General features: G+C 38.2%; 1 protein-coding gene across 4 annotated transcripts in view; it reads right to left on the minus strand.

The window, feature by feature from the left end:
• Positions 1 to 283: 283 nt before the first annotated feature.
• TTLL6 (tubulin tyrosine ligase like 6) overlaps positions 284 to 15,132 on the minus strand; it is a 51,938-nt gene continuing 37,089 nt past the window's right edge. For all 4 annotated transcript variants that reach the window (XM_070767486.1, XM_070767485.1, XM_070767488.1 and 1 more), the window contains 5 exons: positions 13,329 to 13,482; positions 7,154 to 7,447; positions 5,233 to 5,587; positions 2,654 to 2,857; positions 284 to 1,059 (listed from right to left, as the gene is read on the minus strand). In XM_070767486.1, coding sequence (XP_070623587.1) covers positions 2,655 to 2,857; positions 5,233 to 5,587; positions 7,154 to 7,447; positions 13,329 to 13,482 — 1,006 coding nt within the window. In that variant the 3' untranslated portion in view covers positions 284 to 1,059; position 2,654. The remainder of the gene's footprint in view (positions 1,060 to 2,653; positions 2,858 to 5,232; positions 5,588 to 7,153; positions 7,448 to 13,328; positions 13,483 to 15,132) is intronic.

The raw sequence follows: 15,132 nt of genomic DNA on the forward strand, positions 1-15,132 counted from the left end.
GTTAAGATAAAATAAGATTTATTTTAAATTGAAATGTTTTTATATCGATCCATGTTTATTTTAAAATATTGGAATAAATTACACTATTTGAATTGTACTTGAAATAAAGGGATACAGTATTTTTCTTTGTTTTCTTTTTCACACTATTTTCCTTTTTCCAATTTTTATATTTTTATAGTTTGTGTAGTTTTTATTCCTTTTATCTGTAATATTTAATAAAATTATTTTGAAAGTAAATTGGGGGGAAAAAGACAAGGACCATAACAAATTATGCAAAATCATACAGATTCAAGGTTTATTTTATTGAGAAACATAAAATCACTTTGCATATGAATTTTTGCCATTTTAAAAACTCTATTTAGATCCATGAATTGTCACATAGTTCATTTCTCTGTTTTTAAAAAAAATGAAAAACAACTTGGGCGCTGCAATAGAAAACAAAAGGCAGAATAGAAGATACTGTTGAGTCCTGTATGTTTTCCACAATAGGTAAAATAATAGAATGGGGAAATGTTTGAATGAGTAACTGGAAGGGAATAGTTAAACAGCACTTCAGTTTTCTACCGAAACCTTCAAGACTTATTTTTTATTTAAAAATAAAATCAGGGAAACTTCCCACTATATGTTGGATCACGTTCAGTCCTTAGGAGTCAGTCTGCAGTACACAGAGCAAGGCAGAGGGTACAGAAATACATGACTGGGAGTAGTACAAAAGATCACAACTCTATATTTGAAACTCAATGCAGCCGTCATTTTCTTAAAAATGTACAGAAGAGTACTTTCTCATTTAGAAAATTATAGACAGCTACATATTTCTTTATAAAACAGAAAAATCAGGGCATTCTGCTATCACAAGATCCACTTAGTCTAAAAAAACCTTATTAGTTCATAGCTCAAATTTCATTAGCTGCATGGAGCTTCTTTCAATAGGATTATGCTTGGAAAACGTATAGTTGAATAGTTCAAATAGTTCTGGGTTCTCTTTTATAGAAAGCCATTTCTCCTGGGCTCCAACGCTATACAGGGAAAGTGTTTAGACCCTGAGAATTCATTGAGACCCTGAAAGAAAAATAAATTATATATTTAACTATTTTGAAATATCCTATTTATTTACTAAATTTGCTATATACTGTACTCTATTTTGAAATTTAGACCATCAAAGTTGATAATAATTGCTAAATGGTTCATTATAAGTCAAGGATTATCTATATTAAAAAAAATCACAAGTTTCAGTTCTTTAGTACCCAAAAACTTTAAAATAGATGGTAGGACTATGAGAGACAATTAAGCCAGAGCTGAACCAAAAGTTTATCATCTAGGACAGGGACCGGTGACCCTCTAAATGCCGCGACCCCTTAATACAGTTCCTCATGTTGTGGTGATCCCCAGTCATAAGTCTAGTGCCAATTCTCCCAACAGAGCTTTAAGCTGATTGGGAGGAAGATCAGAGAGACACTCCCACTGTAAATGCCTGATTGGTCGGATTGTAAAAATATGTTCCAAGGCGCCAGAATAGAAGCTTTAGTTCCTAACACCATGGGAAAATTGTCTTTTTCCATGGTCTTAGGCGACCTCTGTGAAATGGTCATTCGATTCCCCCCAGGTTGAGAACCACTGCTCTAAATGCTTTTGGACTAGATTTATTGCTGCCTTAATAATTAAAATGAAAGATTAGTTTAATAATCCCTGGAAGGCCTTTCCTCTTCCCTATGGGGGAATAGAAGAAATAAATGAACATTGGTAAGTAGGTGAAGGTATGTTAACTCTAATCTTCTAGCCCTAGTGCAATGATAGCAAACCTTTTTTTGGTTCACATGCCAAAAGGATGTGTGTGCATATGCTAGCACGCACATAAGTGCCCACATCCATTCCCTCCCCCCCATGCACGCACACACATCCGTACTGCCCCAGCACATGCACACAATCTCCCCATCATCATGCATGCTCACAGGCCGCACTGAAGCCTGGGGCAGTGAAAAAACAACCAAATGGACAAACTAGAAGTTTGGAAAAATGGACCTCTGGTTTGCTCGTTGTGCTGTTTTTTACACTCCAGGGCTTCAGGAAACTTCCCTGAAGCCTTCAGAATGCAATAAACATCACAACGGGCAAAGCGGAAGTTTTCTGAACTTCTGGTATGACTGTTGGGCTGTTTTTCACACTCTAGGGTTTCAGGAAGCTTCCCTGAAAACTCAGGAGTGCGAAAAACTGCACGACAGGCAAACCAGAAATCTGTTTTCCGAACTTCTGGTTTGCCCGTTTGGTTGTTTTTCATATTCTGGCCCTTCAAGAAGCTTCCCTGAAGGCTCTGGAGTGCAAAAAACAGCACAACGGGCAAACCGGAAGTCTTGAAGCCTCTGGAGGGCAAAAATCAGCTGGCTAGCGCATGCATGCAGGCTGGAGTTGAGATAGGGCAATGCCTCACATGCCCCCCCGATATGGATCTGTGTGCCACCCGTGGCACACATACCATAGGTTCACTATCACAGCCCTAGTGCATACTTTTTAAAATTAATGCAACAGGGACTGAGCCTAAAGGTTAATGTAGTGAGATCCTTTTTTCTCAAACCTTCAGTCCCTCCCAATATGTAGAATGTTAAATTTCCATCACAGATCCCCAGGCAGCCCTCCTTGTTACCTGCTCTTCCTTTACCTTAAGAATAAGGACTGTTTCTCATTCTTGGGTCATTAGGTCTTGTGGTCTGGCTGTTCATCTGTGAGATCACCAGCAAATCTTGCAAGCCGTGTTGCTGAATCAATGGCTTCTGCAGGCTGAAGTGAATATTATAGTATTTTGCTGGCTTCCTGCCAGGAGCACTTTTGGCCCCTATGATTTCTCTGGGGAGGGAAGCACTTTCTGTGTAACATTATGAAAAAGGGGAAAAAAGCATACGTTGTGATAGATCATCTCCAGCAGGATGCCAACCCCACTTTTCTGGGATTCAAGCAAATGTCAAGAAGAATGAACTAGCAACGAGGTAAGTGGGGCTACTATTGCAAGGCCTGTTAAAGCATGTGAGCTCTCTGTTCTGCATGCTTCATCATTCATCTGCTAGAGGAAAGAGTCAATACAGTACATTATATTGCGTTATTATTACTAATCTATCTCCTTCCCTTTCCTCCCTACTGTCAGCTGCAAGATTGGCACTGGATTTGCCTCCACAATCTCAGCATGGTTTCAAAGAAAAATATATATCACTGCAAACAATAAAGATTAAAAACCCACAAGCCTATGAACCAAGCCTCCTCCATCTCCCTGTAAATACCACTGTGATTTGGAGCAACTTTCCAAAACCTGCTATCAGATGTCATGCTACGTTTTTATCATCTATTTATTTAACATCAAAAATGTCATCAAAAAATAAAGAATGTTCTTTCTGCACCAACTCAGGAAGCTCAAACTGCACAAGGAGTTTCCGATACAGTTCTACAGAGGAATCATTGAGTCTGTCATCTGCACCTCTATAACTGTCTGGTTTGGTTCTGCACCCCAACAAGACCGACACAGACTTCAGAGGATAATCAGAACTGCAGAAAAAACAATTGCTGCCAACCTGCCTTCCATTGAGGACATGTATACAGCACGAATCAAAAAGTGGACACAAACTGTTTCAACTCCTACCTTCAAAACGACTCTATACAGCTCTACACACCAGAACAATTAGACACAAGAATAGTTTTTTCCTGAACGCCATCACTTTGCTAAAGAAATAATTATCTCCACCTTGTCAAGCTATTTACTAAGTCTGCACTTCTATTAATCTTCTCATCATTCCCATTACTCATCTCCTCCTACTAATGACTGCATGACTGTAACTTTGTTGCTTGTACCCTTACAATTTATATTGATTGGTTCCTAATATGATTTGATTGCTTATTCTACCCTATGACTATCATTGTGTTGTACTTTATGATTCTTGACAAATGTATCTTTTCTTTTATATACACTGAGAGCATATGCAACAAAGACAAATTTCTTGTGTGTCTAATCACACTGGGCCAATAAAGAATTCTACTATATTCTATTCTATTCTATTCTACTTTCTCATCATTCCTATCATCCATTTCCTCCCACTTAGGACTGTATGACTGTAACTTGTTGCCTGTATCCTAAGATTTTTATTAATATTGATTGTTTCTTCATTGCTTATTTGACCCCTATGACAATCATTAAGTGTTGCACCACATGATTCTTGACAAATGTATCGTTTTCTTTTATGTACGCTGAGAGCATCTGCACCAAGACAAATTCCTTGTGTGTCCAATCACACTTGGCCAATAAAATTCTATTCTATTCTACTCTACTCTATTCTACTCTCCCCTATCCTATCCTATTATTTAAATTTATATGCTGCCTGTCAGCGAGTGAGTGAATGAGTTTGTGTGTCTTTGTCTGTCTGTCCGTCCATCCATCCATCCATCCATCCATCCAAGCCATGAATATTGAAAAGTAATGGAAGCTGTAATCCATTCCAGAACATTTGGGTTTTCCAATTTTGGAATCATGTTTTAAAAGCAGCTATCAACAATCTTTTCAGATAGCACGTATCATCTTGTGATTTTGTGCGATGATGATGAGAGTCCAAACAATAAAATAAATTACAAATGGCTGCATCTCAAGACATTGTCAGACTTTGCATAATTTCAGGTTTTTCATCCCCAAATCTCAGGAAATTTCCTCCTGTAGACATTCTATATTAGGCTTTCAGAAAGCGAATGAATCTTTAAACTTCAAAAATCTTAATTATAACTGTACCTACCTTCTTAAAACAATGTAACATTTAATTTTCTGACAAAGTACAAGAAATCTAAGCCTCAATATGTTTTATATTTTATCTGGGCAATCCCTAGTAAGGAATTAATTAATGGCCATATTAAGAGACCACAACTCAACTGCTCAAGTTATAACTATTTCTTAGGGTCTTGAAACCAGAGAAAGTAAAGTTTGTTCTCTTGGAAGATTTCTGCAAATAAAAAACCCCATAGTATGAATTTGTCTTATGCCCTATTCATTCCTGCGGAGTAGAAGAGGCAATACTGTTGAAGAACTTAACATATTTTGATAACAGTGATAGTTACAATTTAATCAGAAGTATTATTCTCAAAGCCCAAGAAAAAGCTTCTGTTTTAGGATCACCATGCATACAAAATGGTGTAATCAACCCCTTCCCCCCTCCTTTATTTACAGATCCAAAGTTGGTTAAGACAATAGCCAGGAATACACCGTCTCACTTGCTCGATTGGTGGGGTGTTGAGACTGGAGTTGACAGACAGCTAATTGCTTCTCAGATGATGTAATCTTTTTGCTGAAAATTTCTGAAATAAAGTATGATGCTTTTCCCTTGCCAATCTCACAAAAGTTCTTTTTCATTGCCTTGATTGCCGGATGTGATGAAACTGATTTTTCTCTAACATACTGGAAAGACAATTCACCAAACGGGTGGAAATTTTTAACAGCTGGAGTTTCACCCTTGTCTTTTGCAGTTTTGCTCCTCTCGCGATGTTTGTTCATGGATGGAAAATGTTTGTCAGGATGACATGAGTGTTGCTTACTGCATGCTTTTGTACATCCATTTGACGGTTGAAACTGATAAGAAAGAGAAGGATTCTCAGAGATACATTTGCTTCATAATCTCATTGATAACTTAGCTGTAAATAGATCCAGAGAATGTGCTGAACAAGTAAAGGCAACTTCTTTTCAGATGGGGTGGGTTACACTTTTTGGGAGGTGGATACTCCAAAATATTTGGACATATCATCACAGTGAAGCAAAGACAAAACATCAGAGAACCAGCCCCATATTTTTGGCATTTTTCCCATCCCTTGGGATGCATGTTGGATTGAAATAAAATAAGTATGTCAAATGGAATGAAGTTTGATACATTATTATTATTATTATTATTATTATTATTATTATTATTATTTATTAGAGAAACATAGAAGACTGACGGCAGAAAAAGACCTCATGGTCCATCTAGTCTGCCCTTATACTATTTTTTGTATTTTATCTTAGGATGGATCTATGTTTATCCAAGGCATGTTTAAATTCAGTTACTGTGGATTTACCAACCACGTCTGCTGGAAGTTTGTTCCAAGGATCTACTACTCTTTCAGTAAAATAATATTTTCTCATGTTGCTTTTGATCTTTCCCCCAACTAACTTCAGATTGTGTCCCCTTGTTCTTGTGTTCACATTCCTATTAAAAACACTTCCCTCCTGACCCTTATTTAACCCTATTATTATTATTGTTGTTGTTGTTGTTGTTGTTGTTGTTGTTGTTATTATTATTATTATTATTATTATTATTATTATTATTATTATTATAGAAACATAGAAGACTGACGGCAGAAAAAGACCTCATGGTCCATCTAGTCTGCCCTTATACTATTTCCTGTATTTTATCTTAGGATGGATATATGTTTATCCCAGGCATGTTTAAATTCAGTTACTGTGGATTTACCAACCACGTCTGCTGGAAGTTTGTTCCAAGGATCTACTACTCTTTCAGTAAAATAATATTTTCTCATGTTGCTTTTGATCTTTCCCCCAACTAACTTCAGATTGTGTCCCCTTGTTCTTGTGTTCACATTCCTATTAAAAACACTTCCCTTCCTGAACCTTATTTAACCCTATTATTATTATTGCTATTATTATTGTTGTTGTTGTTGTTGTTATTATTATTATTATTATTATTATTATTATTATTATTTAAACCTAACCTAGGGGCAATCAATCTTGATGGTACAATCATGGATGCAGAGAGGCAAAACAACATTATGCCATTCTTTTTTGAAAGCTGTATGTGATCCATAAGATGCCCATGTTTATCTTAAACATATGTGGCTAGACTAGGCTTTTATCTCAGTAATTAAATCAAGATAACTTACAATTCTACTAAATATTAGTATTCATTAATTCCAGTAGGTAGAATTAACAAAAGATAGACAGCCTAGAAGCGAAGTGAAATTTGTATAGTCCACTTATATTTGATTTCCAACCTTTATTGCTTTCACAACATGAAGCCAAGACAAGAAAAATACCCTGAACAATTTTGGTTTAAAAGCTTGTTCTGTGTTGGTTTCCTGGTGTGGTGTTGTGACCTCAGAAACAGTGCTGCAATAAGACTGCAAAGCCTGTGGCTTTGTTACTTACTTTTGTTCTAATGTTCATATTAGCTGCAGAATGGCGAATAGTAGTGGTATTCCATTCTGGCCTGGAATTTGATTGTTCTGGCGTGCTGGATGAATTCTGCCAGGTCAAATCAGGCACCGAGGTGTAAGGCCTCACTGCATGCTTTGCAGAACACCCAGGATTATCGGTTTCAGGGCTGTTATGTGAGGAAACACTTGAAAATTCACCGAACACGTCTTTCTTGGGCTCCTGTTCGTCGAAAAAATGTTCAAGCAGGAAAACAGTCCCAGGTTCCGATTCTGAACAAATCTGAGTCTGTGTAAAAAAAGGAAAAAGCAGACCCAAACCATATTAAACTACGATAACTATGGTCAATAAATTCAGAGCAATATATACATATGAGATCAAGCTTGATTAGGCTGAATTTCATTGACTTTGACCACGTGCACAATGATTACATTAAAGCTTTACTCAAAAACTCATAAAATTATAACATTTCAAAAATAATTACGATTTAAGTACTGAGTTAAATCGCAAAGATGCAATTGTTTGCTTACTCTGTTCGCATTGCGGTAAAAAACAAAGAACCTTCAGGAAAGAACCCGCCTGAAGATGACAAGTGGGAACTCATTGAAATGTTGCCAGGAATCTTTGAAACTTACACGGGAAGCAACCTGAATATGCCAAGACCTTCATATATATGTGTGTGTGTGTGTGTGTGTGTGTGTGTGATTTTTTTTGTCGAATCACGCTGGTATATGTTGTGGTTGGCTCTGGCCCAGCTCCTGCCCCAGGGAATGTGGAGGTGGAGGCAGGGGAAACGTCAACATGTCCAAGGCCTGTTTTGTTGCCGGCAGAGTCAGGGAGTGCAGTTTCCTCGGACAAAGAAGAAGATAGGGGTGACTTGGAAGAGGGGGGCTTGGCACACAGCCCAGGAAGCCAATCACCATTATCTTCAGTCGATTCGGATGACGAAGTGTTAGATCCACGCAGGCGCAGACTTATGCATCGAAGAGACCAATTGAGGAAATATTACAGGAGATAAGAGAGGCCACCTGTGTTTGGGTGGGGCTCCAGTAATTAGAGCTGCTGCTATAAATAACAGCGTGCTAGTTTGGCCGTTGTGGAAGATTATCTGATCGCAGTTCTTCGCTGTGTCTAAACTTTGTTTGTGGATTTTTCAAGGCTTTGACACCAAAGCAGAATAAAGTGTGTGTGTGTTTCACTTCGTGGGAAGGAGGGCTGTTACGTTTCTTCACAGCTACTAGCTAAGTACTTAAGGACTGATTAAGGGACTTGTACAGCCGACAAGGTTGTTTTGGGGAAGAGTGCTCTTTGCAATACAAAAAGGGTGCTTTGTTTCTTTTGAATTTTGTGATAAAGGACATTGTTTTGAATTTTCAAACGTGTGTGTGTCTGAAATTTGTACCCGTGAATTTTCGGTAGGCTTCTACCAGAGAGCCCGGCAGAACAGTATATAGGAGCATCGCAGCTTCCTTTTTGCCATTCAGCCCCACTAGGAGCCATATTCCAAGGCAGATAAACTTTTATTTTTATAGCCAGCAACTATAATCTATAGATGTAACACATTTTTGCTGATAATGAAAAGGAAGGGAGACTAGTATAGATCTATTTAGGTCTTATTTGCCTTCATCAGATAGCCACACCCTTTTACTGGGATTTGTACCAGGGAAGGGTTATGTGTGATTTTTTTACAAGCTGATACAGGAAATGTAGCCTAAAGGCTAAGGCAAAGGCCTCGGGTTCAAATTCCTGCCTTGGGGCTGAGGGACAAAAAGGAAGCTGTATGCTCCCTCCCATAGTTGGGTATACAAGGGGGATGACAGAAAATAACATCACTCTTCCGTGGTACAAGCGGAGAGGAGGAGAACCTGTGGTTTGGAGGTTAAAGCTACTGCTTTATAGACAGACTCCCCGGCTTCAAATCCCGGTAAGGGTATGGCTAGCTGATGAGAGCAAAATAGTTTGAAATAGATCTATACTACTCTTCCTTTCTTTTTATTATCAGCAAATATATGTTTTACACACGCGCGCACACACACACACACACTGAATTCCAAGTTCAAGGAAGATACATTCACCAGGTCAGCATAAGAATCAAAAATAGTGAAAACCCTAACATTATTCATTGAAGCTTCACTCTGGCTCTGGTCAATGGTACAGATTGATGGACATGGTACAATGATACAGATTCAGGCACATCCAGAAGGCCACTTTTTCTCTTGCAGGGAAAAAACCAATAGCTCTTAAGAGATTTTAACTAACTAAAAGGAAAGTTTTACACACTTAGCCTTCTGCTTTTCTCTCTCTTGCTCTTGCTCTCTTTTCTAATAGCTCAAGCTATTTCCCAAGCAGATTTCCTACACACAGCTTTCCCTTCTTGTTAAAATAGGTCAAAGAATCACACTGTTTGTCTTATTATTTTAAATATATAACGAACTTCATCTCTATTATGAATTGGCTGGATTGCATCCAAACAAAAGAGGACAAGTAGAGAACCGATTAAAATAGAATAAACCCTAATACAGTGATACCTCTATTTAAGAACGCCTCTACTTAAGAACTTTTTTTAGATAAGAACCGGATGTTCAAGATTTTTTTTGCCTCTTCTTAAGAACCATTTTCTACTTAAGAACCCAAGCCTGGAAAAATTTCCCAGGAAATTTGAGAGCGGCACAAAGGCCTGGCCAGTTTTCTACCATTCCCCCTTTAATCCCGGCCATCTCAGGCTTTTCTGGGCTGCCAGAGGAGCCTTTCTGTGGTGCTTAAGGAGGCTTTGGCACTCTAGAGCGAATGGAGTATTTTCCTTTCTCTCGGCGCTTGGACAGGGAATAAACCTCTGCCAACGCCCAGAGAAAAGAAGTGCTCCCTTCATTTTGGGCAGCCGAGGAGTCACACAGCGAAGGAAAGGCGCTGGCTGCAAAGTGAGCAAGCGAGAGAAGGGAGCCCTTCAGCATGGAAAGGAAGAGGCAGCAGGTAACAGCAGCAGCAGCCAGTGTATGGGACTGGGGTGGGGAAGGGGTCTGGGGACTCTGCAGACAGCTCTTGGGGACTGGGAAAGGCAAAAATGCCTCAATTTTTGTGAAAAAAAATGGGTGAAAACTGCCATGTTTTTTCACAAAAATTGGGCTGTTTTTTCCTTCTAATTGTCCCGTCTAACATGACTAGAGAAGGAATTCTGGGAGTTGAAGTCCACAAGTCTAAAGCTGTCATGTTTGAAGACCCCTGGGTTAGGGGTTAAGAGTGCAAGGGTTTTCAAACCTGGCAAGATTAAGGCTTGTGGATTTCAACTCCCACTCCTGAGATAGCATGACTGGTAGAAGAATTCTGGGAGTTGAAGTCCACAGGTCTTGAAACTGTCAAGTTTGAAGTTTGTAAAAAATGTACATGGTTTAAAAAAAGTATACATGGTTGTAACAAGTATTCTGCTACACTGCTATTTTATTAAACAATATAATACTACACCATTTGGTACAGAATACTTTTTTCCTTGTTTTCCTCCTCTAAAATCTAGATGTGTCTTATATACTGGTGCGTCTTATACACAGAAAAATACGGTGTATTTCCCATTAAAAAGTTAATTATTTCAAGTAATTTCAATAAATAAATGCAGAAAAATTAGAACGTAGATGGATATGCATATTTTGGTAGAATGTTTGGCAAAGACGGGCAAATAGATTGAGAATTTTTAAGATGTAGATATCCATATAGTTTGTGGCAAAAATGAATGCTGAAATGATTAGATATAATGATTAGATTATGAATGTATGTGGACTGAATATAAAAATGAATTACCAGAATGAAAGGAATAACAATGAGGTAGCTTAACCAACTAGACAAAATAATTAAATCAAAAAATAAATACAATATGAAGGAAAAGAGAATGGGTCATGAGAAAGGGTAATACTACAAAAATTGTGATCAGGTGGAGCTGATGAAATCCTGAAAAACAGATGTGAAATGTTTTACAAGGTATATAAATCAGGATATAAAATAGTACAGTATACAAAGACTGCTGCAATCATAGAAAATTATGGAGAAATATAATGATATAGACTAGGTTTACTTCTTCTTATCTCCTTTTTCTTTTAATTAATTATTTCTTACTTCTTTTCTGCACTTTGTATAATATTGCTTATTTTGAAAGGAAGTAATATGATGGATATGCAAGTATGAAAAATATGTTATATGTTTACAAAGCGTGATGAAGTATAAAAATTAGGGTGTGTCAAATTTTATAAGTTTCAATTTTCAAACATTAGAGATGCTCAAAGTTGTGACATGCCTTGGGAATTGTAAACATATTTTGGTTATTTTAATATGATATACATGTGCTTGGTAAGTAACTACATAAATATCATAACCTTTTAAATATTTTGTTTCAGTTCACAGGTTCAGCTCTCTTTCTTTTTTTGTTAAAAATTATTTTGTCTGAGAATGTTAATACTGCTGGCCTTGTTTTCGGTGAGTGTAAAAACTGATCTGTAATGGTTTCTATATATAAAAAAACATTCATTTATATGAACAACTGGAGCTGGCAGAAACCTGTTCCCAACACTGCAAGACATTCTCAGTACTACCATATTAAGAGATCAAAAGAGTGATGATGCTAGGAAATTATCCAGCAGCCAGTCTTGCAAGAGACACATATCCAAAAGTGCTTGAAAAGTGGAAGCAAGCAAACAATTCCTTTGTCAACCCTATTGTAAATTCACAAATGATAATCTTGAACATGATCCAAGAGAGCTGGGATCAAGCTAAAACATATCTCTTGGTAGAGGAAAGCTAGGTGTTAAAGAGACTTCCAATGTGAAACTTGACAAACTTTGTCACCTTCAAATGCAAGTGTCAAATTGTTCTGTGTGCCGAATTTGGCTGTCCTGCTGCTGCAAAAAAGAAACTCCCATTAACTGTTCCTGCCCTAAGGAGACGAAGATACAGTGATACCTCATCTTACAAACTCCTCGTTATACAAACTTTTCGAGATACAAACCTGGGGTTTAAGATTTTTTTGCCTCTTCTTCCAAACTATTTTCACCTTAAAAACCCAAGCTGCCGCCACTGGGATGCCCTGCCTCCAGACTTCTGTTGCCAGCGAAGCACCCATTTTTGCACTGCTAGGATTCCCCTGAGGCTCCCCTCCATGGGAAACACCACCTCCGGACTTCTGTGTTTTTGTGATGCTGCAGAGGAATCCCAGCAATGCAAAAATGGGCGCTTCACTGGCAACAGAAGTCCGGAGGTGGGGTTTCCCAGTGAGGGGAGCCTCAGCGAAATTGCAGATTTACAAAAACACGGAAGTCCGGAGGTGAGGTTTTGAGGACTTCCGTGTTTTTGCGATGCTGCAATTTTGCTGGGAAACCCCACCTCCGGACTTCCGTTGTCAACGAAGCACCCATTTTTGCGCTGCTGGGATTCCCCTGCTGGAATTCCCCTGCAGCATCACAAAAACACGGAAGTCCGAAGGTGGGGTTTCCCATGGAGGGGAGCCTCAGGGGAATCCCAGCAGCGCATAAATGGGTGTTTCGGCTGGCAAAAGGGATGAATTTTGGCCTTGCACGCATTAATCGCTTTTCCATTGATTCCTATGGGAAACATTGTTTTGTCTTACAAACTTTTCACCTTACAAACCTCATCCCGGAACCAATTAAGTTCATAAGATGAGGTATCACTGTACTATTGAAGGAAATTGCTTTTGTTAAAAGAGATAAGACTGGTTCTTTTGGATCACATAGGACTGGATTGCCAGATGCGTCCAAGCAGAAATGACTCATCAAAAAGAAAAAGTAGCAAGATAATCAGAGACAAAGGTTTGCTAAATAGAAGCAGAGAAGTATTCCAGATGTTTCAATACTGACAAATGAATTATCTCTTATGATGAAAATGAAGGACAGAGGAAGAGGAATAGAATGGAAGTTATGAAGATACCTTGGACCAAACACACATGCTTTCTTCTTCAAAACAAAAGAAAGAATACTATAGATTGGAAATAACAAATGTCGCTATGCTGCCGTTACCACAGCCACCATCATAGATGTTGGCTTGACCATCAAAGAACAAATTTGGTTTATTAAAAATTAAATCACAGAATAAAATCATTTTTGCTTTCTCGTTTACCAGAGGTTCCTGTGCGCAAAAAAAAATAATCAAGTAAATGTTTCTCTATTATTCATACCTGGACAGAGATTGGCAGTAAAGTTGATTTATGTACCGTCTTTGGCCTAGGAATCTTTGCCTTTTCTCCACTGGATTCTCCTGGGAATTCAACCTTCTTTTCTTTCAATACAATTTTCTGTTCTTGTTTGAGACGCAGTTCCTGCAGTTGATGCCTATTTATGTCAATTTACCAAAAAGTTATATAACAATTACACTAGGAAAATTCAACAACAAACACTGTTGACCATCAATTTATGATAATCTGTCTACTGGTGGCTTTTCAAACATCCAAAACAGGCTATGGTGCTTAGAATCAGGATAAGCCTATTATTAGAGATCAGCAGAATTCCTTTATTAATACAATGTTGAATAAATATTTGCAAATACTTTGCAAGAAATCAGGTAATGCCAGCATACTATAAATGGTTTCATTATAAAATAAGCAGGCAACATTAGAAATTCCAGCAATTAGAACAATGGGCAAGAAGGCAAATGAATCTGTCACTTTAGCCTGAAGCAGCTCTCAACCTCACTTAGTCTGATTTTTAACATGTCAGGATATATTGAATAAAGTATGTGTAGAATATGCTGTCCTTTAATAATCAGACTTTATGCACCAAGAGAAAACATTTGCAGAACAGTACTATGTGCCCTGGTCTGGAAGACACAAAGATAAGCACTTAGTACTGGGAGATCGCTGACCCTTTGAATAGCTACTTCTGTTCAGTTTTCTCAGAAGGCAGCTTACAATATAATACTTTGGATGGATATAGCATTGCTTCTAGATGTAGGGATTCAGCTCCAGTGATCTCAGAGGCCAATGTCTTAGAAGAACTTGAACGATTAAAGATAAATAAGGCAATGAGCCCAGATGGCATCCACCCCAGAATTCTTTAAGAACTCAGATCCGTCATTGCTATCCCCCCTTGACTGATTTGTTTAACCAATCCCTTTTAACAGGAGATATTACTGATGATTGTAGAATGGCCAGTGTTGTGCCTATCCACAAGAAGGGCAGTGGAGAAGAAGCTGGTAACTACAGGCCAGTTAGCTTGACATCAGTTATAATATAACACTCCGCAGTCTGCATTGGTTGCCAATCAGTTTCCGGTCACAATTCAAAGTGTTGGTTATGACCTATAAAGGTCTTCATGGCATCGGACCAGAATATCTCTGGGACTGCCTTCTGCCACACGAATCCCAGCGACCAGTCAGGTCCCACAGAGTTGGCCTTCTCCAGGTCCTGTCGACTAAACAATGTCGTTTGGCAGGATCCAGGGGAAGAGCCTTCTCTGTGGTGGCCCCGACCCTCTGGAACCAGCTCCCCCCAGAGATCAGAATTGCCCCCACCCTCCTCGCCTTTAAGCTCCTTAAAACCCACATCTGTCGTCAGGCATGGGGGAACTGAGATGTCCTTCCCCCCTAGGCCTATACAATTTATGCATGGTATGTTTGTGTGTATGCTTGGTTTTAATAAGGTTTTTTTAGTTATTTTAAATATTAGATTTCTCATACGCTATTTTATTATTGTTGTTAGCCGCCCTGAGTCTAAAGAGAGGGGCGGCATACAAATAAAATAAAATAAAATCAAATCAAATCAAAAAGTAAGTAAGTAAGTAAGTAAGTAAGTAAGTAAGTAAGTAAGTAAGTAAGTAAGTAAGTAAGTAAATAAATAAATAAATAAATTTAAAAAATGATGGAGACTCTACTCAAAAAGAGGATAAATCAGCACCTAAAAACCAATAACTTAATTGGACCCAAACCAGCATGGCTTTACTGAAGGCAAATCATGTCAGACTAATCTCATTGATTTCTTTGACTAT

The sequence above is a fragment of the Erythrolamprus reginae genome, chromosome Z, assembly GCF_031021105.1.
Source record: "Erythrolamprus reginae isolate rEryReg1 chromosome Z, rEryReg1.hap1, whole genome shotgun sequence".
Lineage (NCBI taxonomy): Eukaryota > Metazoa > Chordata > Lepidosauria > Squamata > Dipsadidae > Erythrolamprus > Erythrolamprus reginae.